General features: G+C 44.3%; 1 protein-coding gene across 7 annotated transcripts in view; it reads right to left on the bottom strand.

Moving 5' to 3' along the window:
• Nucleotides 1–23,678, bottom strand: part of LOC121289817 (cytosolic purine 5'-nucleotidase-like) — a 58,741-nt gene that overhangs the window by 11,266 nt on the left and 23,797 nt on the right. For all 7 annotated transcript variants that reach the window (XR_005945654.1, XR_005945656.1, XR_005945655.1 and 4 more), the window contains 9 exons: nucleotides 22,741–22,832; nucleotides 19,499–19,556; nucleotides 17,292–17,385; nucleotides 15,946–15,999; nucleotides 13,395–13,478; nucleotides 9,763–9,804; nucleotides 7,264–7,371; nucleotides 6,707–6,773; nucleotides 3,262–3,432 (listed from right to left, as the gene is read on the bottom strand). Coding sequence is in view for 4 of the 7 variants with exons in the window: in XM_041209686.1 (XP_041065620.1) it covers nucleotides 3,262–3,432; nucleotides 6,707–6,773; nucleotides 7,264–7,371; nucleotides 9,763–9,804; nucleotides 13,395–13,478; nucleotides 15,946–15,999; nucleotides 17,292–17,385; nucleotides 19,499–19,556; nucleotides 22,741–22,832 (770 nt within the window). In the remaining 3 variants the exon portion in view is untranslated. The remainder of the gene's footprint in view (nucleotides 1–3,261; nucleotides 3,433–6,706; nucleotides 6,774–7,263; nucleotides 7,372–9,762; nucleotides 9,805–13,394; nucleotides 13,479–15,945; nucleotides 16,000–17,291; nucleotides 17,386–19,498; nucleotides 19,557–22,740; nucleotides 22,833–23,678) is intronic.

Below are 23,678 nucleotides of genomic sequence, written 5' to 3'. Positions count from 1 at the left end.
ATCATACCTGGTTATGTTGTTCACAACCACTGAAGAACAAATTATCTTTATATATTATCTATACTGTAGAAAATCATTGAAAGATGGTCACAGACGCCTAATCAGACAAGAAGTGGGTGCCAAGCCAAAGAAGGAGATAAGACCTTGGTCAAGGGGGTTGGTTTAAGGTCCAAAAGGGAGAGAGGAAGGTGAAGATGTGGAGGGGTTTAGGAAGGGCATTCCAGATCATGGAGCCAAGGTAGTTGAAAGCACAGCTGGCAATTGTAGGGGCAAAAGGAATTGGAGATGCACAAAAGGATCAAACAGTGGGTAGGGGAGAGTTCAGGGCTGGAGGAAGCTAGCAAGATAAGCAGGGGACAAAGCCATGAGGATTTTAAATTGGAGGCGTTCGGGGATAGGCATCCAACGTAAGGCTGCAAGGATAGTGATGGTAGGGGTTGGGGAATGTGGTGTGGGACAGGATAAGAGCAGCAGAACTTTGGATGAACTCAAGTTTTCAGAAACTGGAGGGCACTGGAATCGAATTGTCAAGAACAGAGTTGACAAAAGCATGGATGAGTTTCATCGGGAGAGGTAGAGCTGGGTGTTGTTGGTGTACATGTGGCAACTGACCCCATATCTTCAGATAATGCCATGAGGGCACACAACATGTCAATGAGGAAAAGGAGTGAGCAAAGGGAGGTTAAAGGACTGCAGAGGTAACAGAACGCAAAATGCTCTCGCTACAATCAGATTGGTAAGAGTGGAACCGAGTATGGGCAGTATGACTGAGCTGGATAACAGAAGAAAGGCATTAAAGGAGGATGGCGTGGTCAACTGTGTCAAAGTGGCAGAGAGATCATAGAGGATAAGAAGGCATAATGCGCCATTATTTACAGAGAATGTCATTTCTAACTTTGCTAAGAGCCATTTAATGCTGTATAAGGGAAGAAAGATCTGACTGGAATGATTTAAACACAGAGTGAAAGGTGAGTACAGATTTGGGAAGCAATCACAATTTTGGAGAAGCCATAGAGTCACAAAGTCATAGAGGTCTGCAGCACAGAAAAAAGCCCTTCGGCCCATCGAGCCAGCGCCAGTCAAACAAGTACCTAACTATTCTAATCCCATTTCCCAGCACTAGGCCTATAGCCCATGCCATGGCATCGCAAGTGCATATCTAAATACTTCTTAAATGTTATGAGGGTTTCTGCCTCTACCACCCTTTCAGACAGTGCGTTCCAGATTCCCACCACCCTCTAGCTGAAAAAAAATTCTTCCTTACATCCCCTCTAAACTTCTGGCCCCTTACCTTAAATCTATGCCCCTGGATATTGATCCCTCCACCAAGGGGAAAAGTTCCTTCCTGTCTACCCTATCTATCTCCTTCATAATTTTATACACCTCAATCATGTCCCCCCTCAATCTCCTCTGCTCCAAAGAAAATAACCCCAGGGTCTATCCAATCTCCATAACTAAAACTCTCCAGCCCAGGCAACATCTTGGTAAATCTCCTCTGCACTCTCTCTAGTGCAATCACATCCTTCCTATAATGTGAATTCCAGAACTGCACACAATACTCTAGCTGTGGCCTAACCAGCGTTTTATACAGTTCCAGCTTAACCTCCCTGCTCTTATATTCTATGTCTCAGCTAATAAAGGCAAGTATCCCATATACCTTCTTAACCACCTTATCTACCTGTCCTGCTACCTTAAGGGACCGGTGGACATGCACATCAAGGTCCCTCTGATCCTCGGTACCTCCCAGGGCCCTACCATTCATCATGTATTCCTGTGCCTTGTTTGTCCTGCCTAAGTGTATCACTTTACACTTATTCAGATTAAATTACATTTGCCACTGACAAACCCATCTGACCAGCCCATCTATATCCTCCTGTAATCTAAGATTATCCTCCTCACTATTTACCACCCGGCCAATTTAAATGTCATCTGCAAACTTACTGATCAACTCTCCTACATTGAAGTCTAAATTATTTATATATACTGTAATTGATTCTTTGATCAATATTGTGATAACCCCTCCTCTTTTACCTCCTTCCTTGTCTCGCCTGAAGACCCCATATCCTGGAATATTGAGCTGCCAATCCTGCCCCTCTCTCAACCATGTCCCTGCGACAGCAATGACATCATACTTCCATGTGTCAATTTGTGCCCTCAACTCACCTGCCTTATTCGTCAGATTCCTTGCATTAAAATAAATACCATTCAATCTTGCCGAACTTCCTTGTGCATTAACTGGCCTATAATTTCTATGCCTTCCAGACTCACTTGCTCTATCTTAATTTTGGCTGTGCATCTCCCCCTGCTGAACCTCCTCTCAGGATCCCATCCCCCTGCCAAGTTAGTGTAAACCCTCCCCAACTGCACTAGCAAACCCCCCCGCAAGGATGTTGGTCCCATTCCGGTTCAGGTGCAACCTATCTACCTTGTACAGGTCCCACCACCCCCAGAAATGATCCCAATGTCCCAGAAATCTAAGGCCTCTCTCCTGCACCATCGCTCCAGCCATGCATTCATCTGGACTAACCTCCTATTTCCATACTCACTAGCGTGTGACACCGGAGGTAATCCAGAGATTACTACCTTTGAAGTCCTGTTTTTTAATCTGCTTCCTAGTTCCCTAAATTCTGCTTGCAGGACCTCGTCCCTCTTTCTACCTATGTCATTGGTACCAATATGTACCACGGTCTCTGTCTGTTTGCCCTCCTCCTTCAGAATGCCCTGCAGCCGCTCAGTGACATCCTTGACCCCGGCACCAGGGAGGCAACATACCACCCTGGAGTCATGTCTACAGCCGCAGGAACACATGTCTGTTCCCCTTACTCTCGAGTCTCCTGCCACAATTGCTCTTCCCCTCTTCCCCCCACCCACCCCGTGCAGCTGAGCCACTCACAGTGCCATGAGCGTGGCTGCACTCCCCAGGGGAACCGTCACTCTCACCGTTTTCCAACACAGAAAAATGGTTCTTGAGCGAAATGCACCCTGGGGATTTCCAGATTTGGTGATGGAAAGCTAAACCATTTGCATGTCAGATACGCTCATACACTCAAGTCTGCACTCTTGACTTGACGGTGTGAAGTTAACGGCCACACTATGGGTTCATACTAACTGGAAATTGAATTTTGACTGCCCAAATTCTATAGACAGCAGATGGGTTGCCTCCTCTGCATTCGAACTCAGGAGTGAAAGTCGGTACCTTTTTATGAAATTAGAATGGTGGAAAGTTGGATGTAGCTCTATTCCCACTTTGCTTGAACTTACCACTCTTCTCTGTCCAGACCCGTAGCTCACGTGCCAGTTCGGGTACAACCAGGAATGTCCTCCAGCCCTGCCATTTCTTGGATTTGAGGATGTCTCCAAAGATATGGTCTCCAATGTACAGAATCTCTTTACCCTTCACCCCCAGCAGGTCGCAGATCATGTCTGAAGACCCTAGGTCAACATTAGCAGAAGTATCTTTCGTCAGTCAATTGAACGTGTCCAAGACTTAGTAAATCACCAAGTCTGCATCTTAAACAGCAATCCAGAAATTGCATTGACACTACAACACAGAAATAGGCCATTTGGCCCAAACCATTTATATTGGTGCTTATCCTCCAAAGAAGCACTCAACTTAATCCCATCGCCTCCTCTCTCCTCAAATTCCTCTTTCCTTGAACAACAATATGTAGCCTGTTCATCAATGTTTGTGAGGTTTCCTCTTCAATCACTAACTGCATTTGTGCATTCCACAGCTTCACAACCCTCTATGTAAAAATATTCCTCCTCCCTCTGTAATAAATCTCTTGCATCTAATCGTATATCCTTGGCCCCAGCTGATCAGTCATCTGGGGAGAGTCATACGGACTTGAAACATCAACTGGTTCTCTCTCCACAGACGCTGCCAGACCTGCTGAGTTTTTCCAGCATTTTTTGTTTTGATCTCTCTTATCCCTTTTTGTTAATTCCCATTACCAAGCACTAGTTGATAGGACATTCAGCTGAACCTGTATGCTGACCCCATCTAATCACCTGAAGAAATCTCTGGCTCTCAGCTAGCAACATAATCTGTGATAGTGGAACATGGGGCTGAATTTTCCAGCAATTTTGGGGATGGACTGGGAGGGTATGAGGGCTGGTAAAATGGTGGGGGGGTGGTGTCGAGACGAGAGCTCTCCTGCCTGCCTCCATATCACATTGTCAGTGGCGGAAAAATTGGCAGCTCAGACACCCACCAGGAGGCCAGTTGAGCCACTTGCTGCCTCCGCAAGAATTTTGCCCACACTGGGAAGACCTGGCAGTCTCCCAGCAGATTCTGGGCCGGGCAAGGGGAAGTTCTCTTTTCTGAGCACTCTATGACTCACAGAGGGCCCCCTGCCTACCATGCACTCACCCACAAACACCCCCCCCCCCACCACCTCACCTCCTCCCCCACCTTCCCAGTGCCAATGGATGCCCTTGCAGAAACAGCACTGCTGGTGCTCAGCAGCCCCAATCCTGATCACTGAGGCCTGCCTGCCTGGTTTTTGTGTCCCCCCAACTGAACTCACTTGTCTTGGAAGCCATTGCACTATTGAGGTGCCTCTCCCTGGAGCTGCAGCCTTAGAACTGTCCTAATACTAGTAACTTGCAAGGAAGGTTGGCTCGTTAAAATAAATGATATTTAGATTGCCTCTCAACCCAGCTCCAACACGCCCACTTTCAGGTTTAACAATGGCAATGTTGAAAACCTGTGAGTAACCTACTCACTGCAGTCGGGACTTTAATTAGGCAGACAGGTACTTATTTCAATCATTAATGACCTTAGAAGCCTCTTAGTTGGCTGCGGCCAGCGATTTGGCACCCCAGGCCCCACTGCGGGCCAAAGCCAGGTTGTCTTCTTCTGCTTTCAGCCTTGGTGGCAGCACTTCCCCATCACTAGCAAAATCCATCCACTTTGTGGTTACAGAGGCAACCAGTAAAAACGATCCTGAATATTATGGATTTAATTTATAAGGAAAGGTTAAGAAAACTGGGTCAGTTTGCTTGAAAAAAAAAGGCACAGATGGTTGAATTGAACTTTTCAAGATTGTGAAGTGTCAGCTGATCTGGTGGCGAGGAGCTCAGATCATGAGGGCAAACATTAGCCCTTAGAATAGTAAGGGCAGAATTTTTTTGGGTGGCTAGATTTCCCGCCCTGCCACCAAAAAAGTTGGCAGGAAACGCACCCCTGCTCCTGTTGGCTTCCCGGTGACCACTTTACACTCTTTGGGGTATACATTGTTTGGAGGCAGGTCTTCCAGCCCTATCTGGGGAAGAACTCCTACCTCAGAGAGCTACCAGCTAATCTGATTGGCTGGCAGCTCTCTCGTCCCAGCAGTTCCAGCAGGGGCAATGGGGAGAGGGAGGTGGGAGTAGAGGAGAATGGAGGGGTGGTGGGGGAGGTGGTGGTGGTTGGCAGGTTAGGGGGGGATGGGACCGAGGTTGCAGCGGAGGAAAGACCCAGGGGAAGGCAGACCTTAGCGGGGTGGGGGCCCCCAATCAAGGAGGCCCAGAAGGAGGGCCCCCCCATCCCTTCCCACCCAAGACCCGAGCAGGCTAAACGGTCAGGCTTGCCCACCCTGCCACCTCACCTGGGTTCATCCTCCCACTTATCCCACACATTCCACAACTCCTCCCGCCAGACTAAAAATTGCAGGCAGATGGGAAGCAGCCCTTCAGAAAATGCTTACATTTTATAATTCATTTTTTGGCTGGGAATTGCTTTGGATCCTGTAAATGAGCCTGTAATCTGCCTGTAAGAAGCACTGGGTACCTGGTATCTATGTGCCAGAGGACCTGCTTGTCAATTGCCTAACAATCAACTAGTTACACCTTCCTTGAAGGAAGGAGTTTGGGGAAGGGAGACAAGTGAGCTATCTTTGAATTCAAGGTGGTTCCAAGATAATACACCTGGCCATGGCAGACTCATAACCTGACCCTTGTACCAAACAGATCTTCTATATTCCAGGGCTGAAGATTGACCAGGTACTAATAAGATCTGGACCTTTCACTGTAAACTGGCATTCTTCCCATCAGCTGCAGAGAACCTTGCAAGCAAACAGCTGGAAGCTTTCCAGTGTTCTGTTCTTCCAGCAGTACTCTTGTGCACACTTGTTAGCTCTGCCTCGGCTTTTTAGACTTGGGTAAATGGGGTGCACCCCAATGAAGAGTGAATGTGCACTCTATATCAAGCAAAGATTTTCCTTGTGGATCTCTCAGTAGCTCGCTTAAGGGGAGAAGGCGGGAGAATAGGGTTGAGAAACTTATCAACCATGATTGAATGGCAGAGCAGACTCGATGGGCTGAATGGCCTAATTTCTGCTCCTATGTCTTATGGGTCTTATGGTTTAAAAAACTTAACATGTTACTGGGTTATCAGGTGTGTCAGACATTGAACGGGTTCAGGGTGTTTCTCTTCAGAGAGGAAATAGATCTAAGCAAATGTTTGTACATGCATTGGGTGGGGCCTCAGTCTAACGTGAGATCCAAAAGACAGCAAGTATGCAAACCAACAGTCCTTCAGTTATGTGACATGGCTAGAGGCCAGCAGGAATTATTCAAATATTTGAGGTACATTTTTTAATAATTAATTCCAACAGTCTGCAGAGTGCCGTCCTCTGTGACCTCACGTGCAAAGGCATTCATGATGCTGCTGAGAGAACATATGCCATTGTTTAAGAGGCAACCTGACAGCACAGGGACTCACCTCCAGAATAAACAATACCGTGTTGCAAAGGGCCTGTGTAGGTGCCAATCCGAAGCCTCCCAGATTCCTATAAATTAATGCAGATAAATAAATATTCTGCACCGCATGGCTGAAAACACAAAGAAAATTTTGAAATCTGACAATTCCTGTGAAAATTTACATAATTTATTTTGCTGTGTTTAGTAATATCTAAAGGCAGGACAGAATATTGCACTAAGCATGAGAATCTCCAGCAGAACATGTTCAGTGGCAAAGGCCAACCCATATGGGTATGCACGGCAGCCAGACCATCATCAAGAAACACTAATATCAAAGAAAAAATACTGCTGCTGCTCAGGAATGGGACTAATTGGATTGCTCTACAGGGATGGGCCAAATGGCCTCCTTCTGCATTGCTATGACTTGATGGCTCTTGAACTCTAATTCTGAAATGAGCAGAAATCTGATCTGAAGTCTCAGACAATCAGCAAGAACCGGCTGCTTTGAGTCAGAGGGAAGAAAGCTGTGACCTTTTCTGATTCACACTTCTGTCAATGAAGCAGACCTCAAATACTCACATCATCAACCAGTCTGAGCATTGTTCCCTCTCCAAAGAAAAGAGGCTTTCTTGTGTCTACCACAATCAGGTCAAAATAGGAACGCCAGGAGCAGTGTGAAGTACCTGGCTGATAAAGAAATACAGGAAAGCATCAGATTTCAGAACTTAACAGATTTCAGAACTTGTTGACCTTCATTGGCTCCCAGGCTGACAATGCTTCAATTTTACAATTCTCATCCTTGTTTTCAAATCTCCCCATGGCCTTGCCCTCCCTATTTCTGTAACCTCTCCAGCACTACACCACGTTTGAGGTTTCAGCGCTCCTCCAATTCTGGCCTCTTGAGCATCCCTGATTTTCATTGCTTCAGCATCGGCGGTCATGCCTCCAGTTGTCTGAGCCCTAAGCTCTGGAATTCCCTCCTAACCTCTCTGTCTCTCTTTCCTTCTTAAAGTGACTTATTTGGCCAAGCTTTTGGTCACCTGTGCTAATATCTCTTTTTGTGACTTGCTGTTAAATTTTGTTTAATATTGCTCCTGTTAAGGGCCTTGAAATGTTTTACAATGTTAAAGCATAGAAAAATGCAAAGTTTTTATTGGTTTCAAGAGTACAGCATACAAACTCAGAGTTTTCTTTATTAATGTATTGAGGACCCAGGTAACCAAGAATATATTTAATAGGGTTACTTTCAATGTATTCTAAGAGTGAAGATCTCAAATCCTGAAGATGTCAAGTGGTACACAAGACATCTTTTTTTCCTACTTACTCTGCTTGAGTTGAAACTCAGAGGGCACTATGTGTGGCAGACATGGAGGAATGTACTACTTTCACTGCTTTCCTGCTCTCAGCTCAGCTGAGGTGTTAAAGCAGAGAAATGAAAGTTGACACATAGTAGAATTATAAAGGGATGCTGTAGGAGTTGTAGGAGTTCACACATATTGACATTACTCATTAAAACTGGGCAATTCCTGACCGTGAGAATAGGAAGTCAAAGAGAGAGACAGAGAGAGAGAGAGAGAGAGAGACAGATTTACATCTCTTTGCATTGACATCATGCTCACACCGTCCAGGACAAAGCAGCCCACTTGATTGGTACCACAGATACAAACATTCACTCCCTCCACCACTGATGCACAGTAGCACCAGCGTATACCATCTACAAGATGCACTGCAGGAATTCACCAAGGCTCCTTCGACAGCACCTTCCAAACCCATGACCACTACCGTCTAGAAGGACAAGGGCAGCAGAAAGTTGGGAACACCACCACCTAGAAGTTCCACTCCAAGTCACTCACCATCCTAACTTGGAAATATATCGCCGTTCCTTCACTGTCGCTGGGTCAAAATTCTGGAACTCCCTTCCTTAACAGCACTGTGGGTGTATCTACACCACATGGACTGCAGCAGTTCAAGAAGGCAGCTCACCACCACCTTCTCAAGGGCAACTAGGGATGGGCAAAAAATGCTGGCCCAGCATGAATGAAAAAAATCCCACATCAGGCCCACATATATCCTTCCACCTACATTTAAAAGCATTTGCTGAAAATACTAAGGAGCCAGTGAAGTGGAAAGGAGGAAGAGACAAAATGAACAGAAAGCGAAAAAAAAAGTTAGTTGAGCAATTGGCCAAAGTAGGGCTTCTAAGGAACGGACTGGAGAGTTGACACTGAGCAGTCACATCAGGCTCAAGCAGCTGACTGGAAGCAAAATAAGGTTACTTATCAAAGGTCCAGATTTGATATGAAAAAAAGCTCACGACACGCAAGCAGTTAAACCAATTTGTCATCAGGTTCATGTCAGTAAATGTGTCAAAACACAAGGCGGTAAAAACATGGGGCTGAAATTACTTGTGTCCTACTGATTCAATATTGCTGTGGAAGGCTGAGTTCTCTATATGATCTGTCAATCCAAGCCCTCCAAGTTCACATGTATGCCTGACCTGTGAATGCACCTGTAGACCAAATATACATGAGACTGTTGACCTTTTAATTGTTCTCCTGCTGAGACTCAAACTAAGATTGGTAAACAGTCAGACTTTGGAGCAGATAAAAACAAAAAAACTGCGGATGCTGGAAATCCAAAACAAAAACAGAATTACCTGGAAAAACTCAGCAGGTCTGGCAGCATCGGCGGAGAAGAAAAGAGCTGACGTTTCGAGTCCTCATGACCCTTCGACAGTTCTGTCGAAGGGTCATGAGGACTCGAAACGTCAACTCTTTTCTTCTCCGCCGATGCTGCCAGACCTGCTGAGTTTTTCCAGACTTTGGAGCAGGCATGATTTGTCATGTGGTACCTCATTTCTCCCTCCTCCATTTAACAAAGCCCTTATATCATTCTGGTTCTAGTTGAAAATAGATCGTTTCCTTGTCTGATTATTACAAAGGGGAGGATCTTTTTCAGTCACGTTCATTGTTAACCATCTGCTTTAACCACCACTGTATCTTGTGTGCAGGTCATACTCTGACCCTTGCATGTTGACTTAGTCTATGTCGCTTTTCCGGCATTAGTTTGGAACTTTACCTTTGGCCCACGTGGGAAGTCAAACAGGTATTTCATTATTGCCTGCAAAAGAAAGGAAAAGAGCGTGAGCATAGGCAAATCACATGTTTGAGTGCCAGCTGTGCTGTTTCCTGCTGATCACAGAGAGACCATCTGGTTAAGTTAAAGCTTTTCAATTTTCTTCTCTCTCCTCTCAAAGGCACCGACTCTTCCTCAGTGCCTCCCATGGGTGCCAGTGCCCTCCAGTTCCCAGTAGGTTCCCTACAGAGTTGTCACAATTGGGAAACTTTATAAAATCATTTTCTCTTGCAACAACTCTGCACTTGTCAGCAGAACTTGTCCCTGACGATCCATATCTGCACTGTTACAATACATCACCCTGCAGAGATGAATGATGCAAGAATGAACAATTCCCCTATTTGTAATAGAATGCTCAATGAACTGAGAAACATAAGCCCCAATTTTAGCTTGGAGGCAGCTGGGAGCTGTTTTGCAGACTGGAAGGACAAAAGAAAGAGCTTGCCTCAGTTTTGCTGAATTTAAGGCAGGACCTGATTGCAATATTTTGTCTCCAATTCCCAGCTGCACACAGCCAGATTGAATGGGGGTTAGTCAGCCGGATAGGCCTTGGGCACCAGCACCATCAGGAAACAGAGAGGAAGAAGGGAGATCGTGGGTCAGAGAGACAGGGACTCAGGTTGTCCGATCACAGTGGGAAGGCAACTGAAGCAGGTAAGCTGAATCCAGTCACTAAGAGGAAAGTCACTTAGCTGCTGGATCCAGCAACCCTCGTCACCCTTTAGCTACTGGCTTTCTCAAGGCCTGGGAACCTTGGCTGGCCAGAATTAAATTTAAAACACAGATTAAATCAAGATGCGGAGCCTCATTATGTAAGTGACCCTCTCCTGTCTCCCTCCCACCAGGGAGCAGGTTGGTTGCGCATGCCTGTCCTGTTCTCTTGATAACTGGAAAAGGATAGATTTCAGGTGGACTAGGTTTGGGTTTGAGATTTTTAACATTTCAACATCCTATTCAATCTAATTCTACCCAATTTGGGGGTTAACTCACAATCCACACTTTAGAGTGGCAGGTATTAAATTACTGGACAAAACAATTAAAATATTTATTTTCAATACAAAGGAAATGTATGAAGCATATTCATTTGCTAATTAATATATAAACACAAATGAATGTCCTTTCCCCATCCATAGCTCAATGAATTAATCCAGTCGGTCTTGCATCAAACTGTTGCAGGTTCCGGGGTAAACGGAGTTGAGCTTTAAATGAGCCATTGAATGGCAGAGCAGGTCTGAGCGGCTGAGTGGTACGCTTCTGTTCCCAATGTTCATAATCTGTTTGTGTTTAATTTGTGTTCTGTGCTAAGATGGCTGATGTCAGCCATGTTGCAAATGGCATTGCTGTAACTGGGATCAGTTTCTCTAGGTTTGGGAAGAGAAGATCAGCCATGGTTTGTGTTCCTGCTCACTGTCCAGAGACTTTTGCATGTGCGTGGATACCAGAGAAAAGTCAGGGAATGCTGATGAGTTGTTTCTCAACATCAATTTTAAATTCAAAACCTCACCTCTGTATTAAATAGGGATGTAACTTGGAGTCTTTTGGGCTGCTTGGTTCGGTAATAAAAGCACAAAACTGAAATTTATATAGAACCTTTCACAATCTTAGGACATCTGAAATCATTTCACAGGCAATGAAGTACTTTTGAAGTGTGGCCACTGTCGTAATGTGGAAAAATACACACAGCAAATTCTCATAAAAAATAATGACATAAGTAAACAGATCATCTGTTCTGGTACTGTTGTTTAGGAGGTAGATGTTAGGCAGGACACCAGAAGAATTCCATTGCTTTTCTTCAAATAGTGCCACAGCATCTGTTATATTCATCTGAGAGGATGAAATAGACCTCCGGTTTAATGCCTCAGCAGCAACTTGTATTTATAAAGCACTTCTACGTTGTGAAACATTCTGAGGAACTTCACAGCAGTGTTATCAAAAAGTTTATCATTGAGCCACATAAGGAGTGAGAAGGACAGTTGGCTTTCAAGGGAGTGTCTTAAAGAAGGAAAGAGAGGAAATAAGCCAGAGAGGTATAAGGAAGGAATTTCAGAGTCTGGGACCTTCACAACTGAAGGAATTGCTGGCAATGTGAAGTGATTAAATCGGGGATGCTCAAAGGCTAAAATTAGAGGAGATATCTTGAGGGGTTGTGGGCTCGATGAGATTATAGATATAGAAAGGGACAAGGCTCTGGAGGGATTTGAAAACAAGGATGAGAATTTTAAAATCTAGGCATTGTTTCACCAGAAGATAATGTAGGTTATTGAGCACAGGAGTGATGGTGAATGGGACTTGGTGTGAGTTTGGACAGAGGCAGCAGAATTTTGCAGCTGGCTCTTATTAGCATTCACGTGGAAACTATTGCAGTTTGTTCGATGATGTTGCTGAGGAACACTACGGAGATGAGAAATATGAAGCAGCCAGGGATAGACCCTTGGGACACACAAAAGGGTCACAGTTGGGTGAGAGATAAAATGTGAGTTTTCTTTCCCCCAACGTTTCAACTCACACAGTGGTGGCTGTATGGAGGACTGGGGGTAAGGATACTGGATTCCCACCATAATGCAGTCCATAGAGTCCATTTCTCGTGACCAAGTTATAGCTGAGACCACGTTATTTGACAGCTGCTGTCTGGCTTGATTTTTCCAATGCCAGGTCCAATACAGCATGTTTATCCTTACAGTTTCCAGTCCTTGTGCTCCAAACTAAAAGAATAAAGCAGGTGCTGTGTAAAATCAACCAAATAATTAAATGGCTGCTTTTTATTTTTACTTTTTCTTAAGTGGGTGGTTGTGTTTATGGTGGAGGAAGTCTTGTGTCGGCGTTTGCAGGATGAAAATATTGGGGTCCAAGACAGACAGACATTATACCGAGCAGATCAGGTTATGGGGACCCTCCCCAATTTGTTGCAGACAAACAGCCAGGCTAACTCAAATCCACACACATAGCCACATGACATACCGACTTAACCACTATGCCATCAGCACTGGTTCATACACATTTCTATTTTAAATGGTTGGGAGCTTACTTTCACTGTCACCATATGGATGTGGCAGTCACTATGAGTGCGCTGGAGCCTATTGCATACATAGCAGTACAGGCTGCAACCAACTACTGAGCACGCAGAATAAAAACAATGGAGAAAATTCTAAGTGTCGGAAATCGAATCAGAGATTGACACAGCACAGAAGGAGACCATTCAACCCATTGTCCCTGTGCTGCTCTTTCGCAGAGCTATCTAATCAGTACCTGCTCTTTCCCAATAGCCCTTTCAATCTTTTCCCTTCAACTATTTATCCAATTCTCTTCTGAAAGTTACTATTAAATCGGCTCCTGCTACCTTTCTGGGAAGTGAATTCTCAATCATAACAAGTTTCTGTTTCTGAAATAAAATCAGAAAATACATGGTCATTGTCTGTAAAGAAAATGAAGGTACTTTGGGTGTAAACTCCAAAGCATTAAGCTGTCTTTTCTTACTAATTTTAGTCTGTGTCCCAGCTTTTCCTGTATTTATTTCCAATTTCCTTGACCCAGGTGGTTTGCTGGAAGCACAGAATGAAATGAAACTGAACACTCACATCTGTGTAGGAGTAATCGCTGTTGGTAGCAAGGAAAATCTTTCCCACTTCTTTCATTCGACTGAGGAGCAGAGGCAATCGAGGCTGGAGGGGAAACAAAGTCGCAACTCAGTTAGTGAACAGTTGTTTTTGTTGGGCCATTGGAGATTATGGGCAATTTGATAGAGGCTTTTCAATTTGCAAAGTGATGGGACAGAGCAGGTCTCATTCAATGGGACACTGACATTAAATGAAACATATGATGTTTGGGAAAGAGAAACTGGGAAAATGTATTTCTTTTATACAGAATACAATACAGTATGATTGTGGATTACACTGTCAGAGCTTGTGCTCAGAGCAGAAACTATGTCAACAGTTGTCATTAGGTTAGATAAATGGTAGAAGGAGAAAGGAATAAAGGGGTCTGGAGACAGATTGGGAACATGGGATGAGGACAGCTATGTGTATGGAGTGGAGGTGAAACGCAAAAAGCTGGGTTGAAGAGTTGGGTTGAACAGCCCAGTTTTATATTGAAATTTCTATTTCATTTGGTGCAAAGTTCTTTTTCAGCACTTCATTCCCGGAGCACCACGTACAACTGAAGCATGATTTTCCGATCAGCAGACCCAGGGAGCCAGCTGGGAATTTTAATGAGGTAAAAGCAATCTGCTTAATCTAACTTATGTTTACTTGTAAATTCGCAGGCCTCTTTTTTACAGTTGTCAGGTTACAATCTACACAGATAGTGAGTCCGTGAGTTACAGTCTGCACATGTATTGTTGGTGAATCACTGAAAATAACATTACTTGCCTGGGAGGGTTTCAATTCCTTGCATGGAAATCATGATTATATTTTATGTAGTATGACGACCACCGTTTACAAAAAGAATGGGGGAACTGACACCAGGACACATTTCCCATAATTTTTTCCATTTTGCTGTTTAAATAGTACACATTTCCCATTAAAACAGCAGTCTGCAACTTGGTGGCAGCACCTATGCAGTCTAGAACTCACTGGCTGGACCACTGACTGAGTAGTTCATAACATGATTATTGTATCAGTACATACTCTAAATTTACCACTGCATGCACAAGATTTAAAGATCACTTTCATGTTTGCAGAAGAAGTGACATGGCAAAATCATTTTGAACCAAGTTAGTAATGAAAACTGTGTACAGATCTCAGACTGAAAAGGATAGAAGGGGCTTGGAAGACTGGTTGCACAAGTGTGAAAGATGCTTTCCTTGCAGTGAATGTAGACTGCACTTGGTAGTTGATTTCATTTTCTGTATTCACACAATCCACATGATCACAACTATTTCCCATCTCTCACTGAACAAGGTAAATCCTCCCTTTTTGCCACAGGCAGCCACAGGGAGTTGATCTGTCCTTGTAGTCAAGGTGTGGCCACAAGGAGTTGATCTGTCCTTGTAGTCAAGTTGTGGCTACAGTGACACAATCTGGATTGGCAGTGGGGAGTAACCGACAACAATGGAGCTGAGAATGCCTCTAAAGTATCTCAAACTGAGTCACAGGCTTGGGGCTGTTGCTTGATCACTTGTCCAAAACTCCAAGTATCATCAAGGATTTAAAAACAAAAAAACTGCGGATGCTGGAAATCCAAAACAAAAACAGAATCACCTGGAAAAACTCAGCAGGTCTGGCAGCATCAGCGGAGAAGAAAAGAGTTGACGTTTCGAGTCCTCATGACTCTTCGACAAAACTTGAGTTCTCTCAAGTTCTGTCGAAGGGTCATGAGGACTCCAAACGTCAACTCTTTTCTTCTCCGCTGATGCTGCCAGACCTGCTGAGTTTTTCCAGGTGATTCTGTTTTTGTATCATCAAGGATTTGCCCTTGAAAATCTGGTCTAATGATACTGGAGAAGAATGCAGTTGCTGGAATAGAGACTTTAGTTATCAGTTCCTAGCAAATTTAGGCTTATTAAGAAAGCAAAGAATGGACAGGGGGCTGCAAAATTTGCTTTCTTTATTTGTATAGTGAGTCAGCCATGTTGGTGGGTAAGCTGATGAAAAATGGCAGTCAGGGGAGCCAGCATACCTGTCCCATGCCAGTGCACCATGAGTAAGGAAGGAACAGCTGTTTATTATAGTTGAAGCAAATAGCCCTGCTCACCCACATAAAATCTCATCGTCACTTCCCTGCAAACTTTGCCTTCCATTTGTAAATGACAGCAGCAGGATGTTAAATAGATGCGAAATACACCTTGGGCTGCAAACGATAGTTGCACGCATTCCTGGAGGTTTCATCACATGCCCTGTCATGTTCAACTGTCCCACCCAGACAAACAGCTCTTTTGCCACCAACACCCTGCCCGGTCTCCGATATTTTTTTTACCAGGAATGAATGAAAATGAAAACAAAACATACAATTTATTTTAATGTCTCCATGATTTTCCTCCTGGTTGCTCGCACTGGTGTCCAGGAGATTAATCTTTAATTCCTGGAGACCCCAGGCCAATCTTGAAAGGTTGACAAACCTACTCAGAATGTTATTGTCCCAAAAACCGTGAAAGCGTGTTCGTGTCTGAAAAGCAGCAAGTATTCTACTCACATCCTTCATCACATATCTTTCCAGGTTTGCCAGCGTTTTCTTCTTCAAAGTCCCCTGCAAAGGCAGAGTAAAAGATGAAACAACTCCAGTAAGTTTCAATAAACAGTCAAAGACAGGTCAAAACTGCTGCAATTCTCTGAATGAATCTGACCTGACACCTGGATTTGTGGGTTCAGATCATTTGCATTTTGCTGCTTGTGCCCCACTTCCCCCTTCCCCCATTGCACAAGGTCAGGCTTGTCCCCTTGCAGAGTCCAATGCCTGCAAGGTAAGTCTGCCATAATGGCTCATGTGGCCATTACCCTTCTGTAATCATCTGATCATAGAAGGGTTCAGTGCAGAACCTAAAACCTACTACTTCTGGGCTCCCCTCAATATCAGTGTCTGAGTGACAAACAAACAAGGAAATGAGGTAGGGGGAACCCAGGAATGCGCCACCTTTGGCCTTGTGGCAAACGTTGCCAGCACTCCTCTCCCTCCCTGTTTCCCTGACCAGAGCTGAAACAGGCTTATGTTCAGAGGATGGAGTCTCAGCATCAAGCATCTCCACATCTACTTATACTTTGTGTCTGAGCAGTAAGCATTTCACAGGTCCAAAGCACAGTAAAATGAGCCCTTGCAATAGGAAGGAAATGACTGCATGTTTCAAATTGTGGCACGTACCTGTACTTATTTACCAGCAGGGGGCACTATGTACTTGAATGATGGAACAATGTGGAATTGGTAACAGTGGTTCAATACTCAGGAGGTTGGGGGGAATAGAGAGAAAAACACAGCGAAAGAGACAGGCACTAAGAGAAGAAGAAACAAACAGGGAGAGTGATAGACAGAAAGCAACACGCAGAGAAATCAAGAGAGAGTGAGACAGCACAGACAGAAAGGGAGAGAATGACAGAGAGTGTGGGATTGACCATACAAAGTTATAGAGACAGAGATTGACCAAGGGGGAGGAAGGCCAGGGATCTGACAGAAACATTTATAGCGAAAGGTAGAGATAGATAGTTTACGATAATGCAGAATATGAGACAGAAGTGGGTATAGAGGAAGGCAGCTGAATAAAGAAAAAAACAGAAAGAATGGGAGAGGGAGAAATCATGAGAAAACATAAACAAAGAGAGAATGAGAAATCCTGGGCCGAGAAAGCTGGGGACAGAGATTAGGAATCTCAACTGCAGCTGAAAATCGTTATCCATCACTGCAGATGCCTCATTACAACATCTAATACTTTGTAATAATGAGTATTTTGTTATTATAAGCACTGTGAATATTCTCCATTTGTATAACAATAATCTCAGCATCAGAATTACATGCTAAACAAACAGGAATATGAACTTGAGAAATCCTACTGAATCATGCACGAAATCCATTGTATCACGCACATCCTGGAACATGTGCCGATATGACATGAAGAGGTCACCACATTTAAAGCCTGCCTCACAGCTAGGGAAGAAACAAAGCAAAATATTAGAATTAATATCATACTTGTGCACTGAGGTAATAGTTTTCACTGGTTATCCTTTCCGATTCTAACAAAAAAGCCATATCTGACTCCTCTTTTCCTATGCCTGAGATCAATCTCAACAAGAGCAATTTGCATTACATAACATAGCAGAATATTTCAGAGCTCTTCAGAGCTTGAGGAAGGGCCTAGCAGAATGATAAAGGAATTAAAGAAGGTGAATAAAAATGCAGGGAGATTTTTTAAGAGGGAGATCTGGTGGAGCAAAGGTCCTGAAGTGAGAGTTCCAGAGTGTCAAAGTGCAGTGGATGAAAGCTCTGCAACCAGGGTGTCAGGTGTTGGGAATACATAAGCTGGAGCTGGAGAAGGAGCAAGTGCAAGCAGAGATGTCAGGCTCGGGAAAATTTCAGATCCAGGAAGCAGTGGGGGTTTGGAGAGACAAAAACAAAAATTGCTGGAAAAACTCAGCAGGAGAGAAAGACAGAGTTAACATTTCGAGTCCGTATGACTTCTTCAGAAGTCTTCAGTTTTGGATCAAATGGACTCGAAACGTTAACTCTGTCTTTCTCACCACAGATGCTATCAGACCTGCTGAGTTTCTCCAGCAATTTTTGCTTTTGTTTCAGATTTCCAGCATCCGCAGTATTTTGTTTTTATCTTAGGGTTTGGAAGGACTTGTAGATGAAGTGGGGGATTTTGAAATCATGTTAAGGGATGGGAAGCCAGTGAAGGTCAGGGCCATAGGAGGTGAGGAAGGTTGAATATTTTTGAACAGCTCACACTGTTCTGGATAAGTTATGGTTTCTGCTGAGTTGAATTTTGAGAGACTGGTCTTAAGGTGAAAAAGGCATGAATTCGAGCTTCAATGGCAGTGAGAAGGAAATGGGCAATATTTTAGAGGTGGAAGGTAAACAAAGGTAGGAGGGCGGCTTAAATCTCTACAGTGACCATGGTTTGCTGTGTTATTTTGGGTGCTACAAATTCTTGACAATCGAGTAAAACAAATAATGTTGAAGAACATTCATTTGGCGAAGCCAATTTTCTGGAACTCCTTCAGAGACCAGGTTTAAGTTGTGGTAATGGATTGGTTTGCCATGGACAGGTTTGCCTCAATGTGATGTTGCAATGAGCAACTACTGGCCTCAAACATCCTGGACTTGTGCTCAACTCCACCCCAGAGAGAATGTATGTCCCTAGGCAATAGTTCTGAAACCGTTTTGCAACCTCACCAGATGGCAGCACCAATAGTGGGCAATTGCTATTTGAAGAATATCAGGAATGACTCTGGGGCTCTCTTTCAGTACCTTGCTGCAACCCTGTGTTTAACATTCCCACAGTTCCATCCTCGCTCCTGTTCCTCATATTTGCATTGCTCCTCAGTGACATTGCCAAGGATTGTTCCAAAATCAGGTTGAGTGGGATACCAAGGCAGGGCACCATAAGCATGATTAGGGGCTGGGGTTTGAACAGGATTGATAAAGTTTTGCTGTCACTGAGCTGCATCAAGGATGTTGAACAGCACAGTGGCAACTATGGACTTAAAGGTCTGAAAAGGAAGAGCTGAGAATCACTGCCCATGCTTTTACCTCATGTCACTGAGGAGCAATGCAAATGTGAGGAACAGGAGGCGAGGATGGAACTGTGAGAATGTTAAACACAGGGTTGCAGCAAGGCACTGAAAGAGAGTCCCAGGGTCATTCCTGATATACTTCAAATAGCAATTTGGTGCTGCCAGCTGGTGAGGTTGCAAGACGATTTCAGAACTATCGCCTAGGGACACACTTTATCTCTGGGTTGGAGTTGAGCACAAGTCCAGGATGTTTGAGGCCAGTGGTTGCTCACTGCAACATCACAATGAGGCAAACCTGCACACACTCTCTTTGTTTAAACAAAGATAGGAGGGCAGCTTAAATCTCTACAGTGACCATGGTATGCTGTGTTATTTTGGGTGCTACAAATTCTTGACAATCGAGTAAAACAAATAATGTTGAAGAAACATTCATTTGGCGAAGCCAATTTTCTGGAACTCCTTCAGAGACCAGGTTTAAGTTGTGAAAAGCAAAATACTAATGATATTGTATGCATGATGGTTACCTGGTGTATTTTGAGCACTTGTTGAAGAAATCCACGAGGCAAGCGTATAGGTAGGTTTCTGAAACAGGAGAAATCCACATATGAAGCAGTAAAACAATTCCACAGACCTAACTAACAATAATCCAAAAAGTCATTTCTCCCTGCAGACACAAGCAGCAAAGTAGTGTCCTTTGCCAAGCAGTCACTTCAATTATATATCAGCATGCTCTCCATATTAATGCATATAATTTAGATTATAACAAGCATTGTCCAGCCTGGGACTCTGGAAACTCACTCAATTCAGGCCATAAATTCCAGTTACATTGGATTTGTAATTGCTACAAATGACAGTGGCCAGGGTATTTCACTTCTGCACTTGTCAGCCTATGATCTGGCTGGCAAGTGCAGAAGCAGTCACTCTTACGTTAGATACATGAATTAGATGTTGCGCAATCAATTTCAGCATAACTGCTACAGGGTTTCTCTGCTCTGTGTTGTGCCTCATTGTTTGTGAGTGTACAACAGGAATACAGAAACAACTGTTTGTCCCCATCTCTCCTGAAGTAGATGTTACTGGGATATAGTCCACAGATGGCCGCAGAAGTCTGATTGTTTACCCTTTTCATGTGTGACCCTCGACAGTAAGTGTCAGCATGCTCTTGAGCTATGGAGCTCAACGCCAACATGTGCACTCTTTTCAAACACGTAACCTAAGACTTTGGGCGGAACTTTCCATATGTGAGACTAAGTGCAGTGGCGGGTAGCTTCAGCAGTGCCCACCCCACTAGCTGGAATGGCGGGGGCTTGCACTCGATTCCACACTTGGAGAGTCCTTAATCATGCACAGGCGAGTATTGGACCGAATCACTTAGTGGGTTGGGAGCTCATTCATCCGCCCGCCATGAGCTGATGGTGTTGAAGGTCCGTCGCCATATTAAAAGGCCAGCCCAACACATAATCTCACTCTACTCCAGCCCAGCTGTCTTCCAGACAGTGCAGAGATGTCTTGCAGCCAGGAAAAGAAGGCTGAGAGCCTCAAGTATAACGCAGCACACTGCTTCACCCACCAGGCCCTGATCAGAGGAGTGCAGGCGCAAAGGCTAGTCCTCTAACCCAGGGATGGCTGCAGGAAGTGCAGCAACCCTCATCTCTCCAGCCTCAGAGGCCGTCGCGGAACAGGTCAGCGCTGCTGGCAACGGCGACTGGAATACCATCCAGTGCAGAAAGAGGATGAATAATCTCAATCGCTCTGCCAGGGGAAGCCATTCTTCAACTCCTTCCAATATCAAATTGTTGTCATGGTATCATGCATTCAAACAACTACTCTCTACAGGGATCTCACACAAACATGAGCGGACATCACATATCAACACTCATTCTGTCACCGAGACTTTCACATCACCGCCATCCCATCTATTATGTTGCTCACACTCCATCCTCATTGCCTCCTTCATGTTTGCCTCCTTCATGTTTGCCTCCTTCATGTTTGCCTCCTTCATGTTTGCCTGCCCCCTCACTGCCATTCCACAGCCTTATTTCCCCATTGCCCATCTTGTGTTCATCGACCCCACCCTCGCCTCATAGCCCAGCCCCAGTTGAAGAGCTAGTTTATGAAAGTGGAGGCCTGCATGAGTGCCACAGCACAGTGACATTCTTCAGGACAATGTAGGCAAAAAGCACGAGCTGACCAACCCTACAGCGCCAGCTGTGTGGTGTTCATCGCAACAGGACGGGTGCAGCGCTACAGCTGGTAGGCTATGTATCTTGCATTCACCTTGAAGAACTGAGGTCTGACTTGTGCATGCCACTCCTTTTCAAATGGGTTTGAGGCTGACATAATTTCCTGCCAGCATGACGTGAGATTGGAAGACGTGGCAAGATTCCAGCAAGCGGCTGTTTTAATGAGTATTCATGAGATGTTAATGAATGCAAATGGCATTCACACCAGTAGTCGGCGGGATAACTGGCCTGCCATAAACCCACCATCGGGAGAATTGCAAGCTATTCTTAAGCCGGCGGATTTCTGACTTTTGCCTACCGCTGGATTCTCCACTCCCTCCCGCCACAAAACCCACCATGGGTGGGATGGGAAAATTCTGCCCTTTCTATCTTGTTGTGCAGTTGGTCTTTTCTATTCTTGGGTTAAACTGACAAATCCTGCCCCTTAGCCAATAAATGTAAAGTTCTGATTTGGTATTCATTTGAGAACATGCAAAGCCACTGGAACACATTCTTTAAATCTGGTTATATTTCATAATAGTGTGAATTTATTCCTGACAATCTTGGCTTTTGTGTCTGAGAAAATAAGTGATCTTTCGGAAGAAGGAAAGATCTGCATTTATGTAGCATATCTGATGACCTCAGAACGTCCCAAAGCGCTTCATAACCGAGAAATTACTTTATGGCGTGTGTGTGTGTGTGTGTGTGTGTAGGGGGGGTGGGGGGGCGGGGTGGGGGGGGGTGTAGTCACTGTTTTAATGCAGAGAGATGTGACAGTAAAATTGTGCATAGTCAGGTCCCACAAACTGCAATGAGAAAAATGATCAATAAACTGTTTTAGAGATGTTGGTTGAGGGATCATTGTTGGCCAGGTTGCATGTGGAACACCCGTGATCTTCTTCAAATAGTGCCATGAGACCTTGGGGAGTCAGGAATTTTCCCAACTCTGCGCACCCAACTCAGGAGCAAAGATTCAGCCCAGCTTAGTCTCTGGAGTGGGGTTTGGACCCACAACCATCTGACCTAGAGGTGACAGTGCTATCACCAAGCCACTCTGCTGTCAGGTGATACCACAAACAAAATATTTATTGGTACATTGGACTGAACCCAACTGATCTCCTTTAGGCTGCACCCCCAAGTTTCTTAGTTTGCAAATGGAAAAGAACTGAAAAAAAGCTTGCAACAGTGCAACTAAACAAAGAAAGAGACCACACAAACAGGAAGGAATGCCACACAGAACCAGGAACAAAATAGTGACTCCACTCAAAGCTTCAGTCTAATTCAGCTCTGCGAACCTGAAACTCCAAAATACACAATAGAGTAAATAGGACTTCTGAGTCCACTTTTATAATGAACAGCCTTATCTGCTACCACCACGGGTCAAAAAAATTGTCAGACGTGTTGCCAACAATTGTCTGCCCCTGAAGGTGAAAGAGAAATCTTGTAATGAGTTCAGACCCACAGGTTACATCCTATGAGGTGGCAAACAGAACATTGCACTTTGAAGCATTTAAGAAACAATCTTAGGAAATGTTCCAACCTACCGGCAAGGTTAAAGAGAGTGTCAAGGATGTAAAAGCGTCCCAGGTCATCTCTTTGGATAAACTTGTTGGAGTACTGCTCACGAATGTCTGCTCTGAGGAAAAATAATGACAAGAGTGGGGGGGTTTACAGGAAAGTTTGGAATGAGATTATTCAACAACACTATTCAACTCAAAGTGACTGATTTGTCCTGCGATGGATTCAACACAACTGTTCATCTGATCTTCCTGCAACAGTAGTAGCAAAAAATATGACAGAAGTGTTATTCAGAGGTGGAGCAGAGCAGATAGAAACGGACTTGGCAGGCGGTGGGGAGGGGATGCTGTAATTCTATCTTTTGACAATGGTGTAAACCTGGCAAGATCAGATGAGTCATCCATTGTACATTCTGTCTTGACATTCCTTTCCATCAACTTGTGGGAATTGAAATAATGCTACAAATCATTTAAATCTCTTCTTAACCAAATGCTGGGTGGCCAGTGAATAAAGAACAGAGTCCTTGTTTCACTTTCTGATGACATGGCTACGTTAAAATACTGGTGAAGATTACACTGCAACCTGGGCCAAATGCTTATCTGAGGTTAGCAGAAACACTGGAGAGAGGGCGGGGGAAGACTGCAGTAACTAAGCTCTTAAATACTTCTTGGAAAATTATACTTCTCTCTCATTTGAGTCTGAGATTAAACACATTTTGTACATTTCCTTTGAAGTGCCTTTCTCAGCATTCTGCTATGTGAACAACTGGTAACACGGTCTGTATTAACCAGTTGTTTGTTCCGTCAGTCACTGCATTTCAACAATAGCTGCTTCTTTGTCATCAAGGATTTGGGATGGAGAGTAAGCAGATATAAATATACAAGTGCTATAAACACTCCTACAATAAGATCATAAGAAATAGGAGCATCCCTCGAATCTGCTCCTCCATTCGATAAGATCATGG

The sequence above is a fragment of the Carcharodon carcharias genome, chromosome 17 (assembly GCF_017639515.1).
Source record: "Carcharodon carcharias isolate sCarCar2 chromosome 17, sCarCar2.pri, whole genome shotgun sequence".
In the NCBI taxonomy this organism is placed as follows: Eukaryota; Metazoa; Chordata; class Chondrichthyes; order Lamniformes; family Lamnidae; genus Carcharodon; species Carcharodon carcharias.
This window is presented reverse-complemented; position numbering and strand designations above follow the sequence as displayed.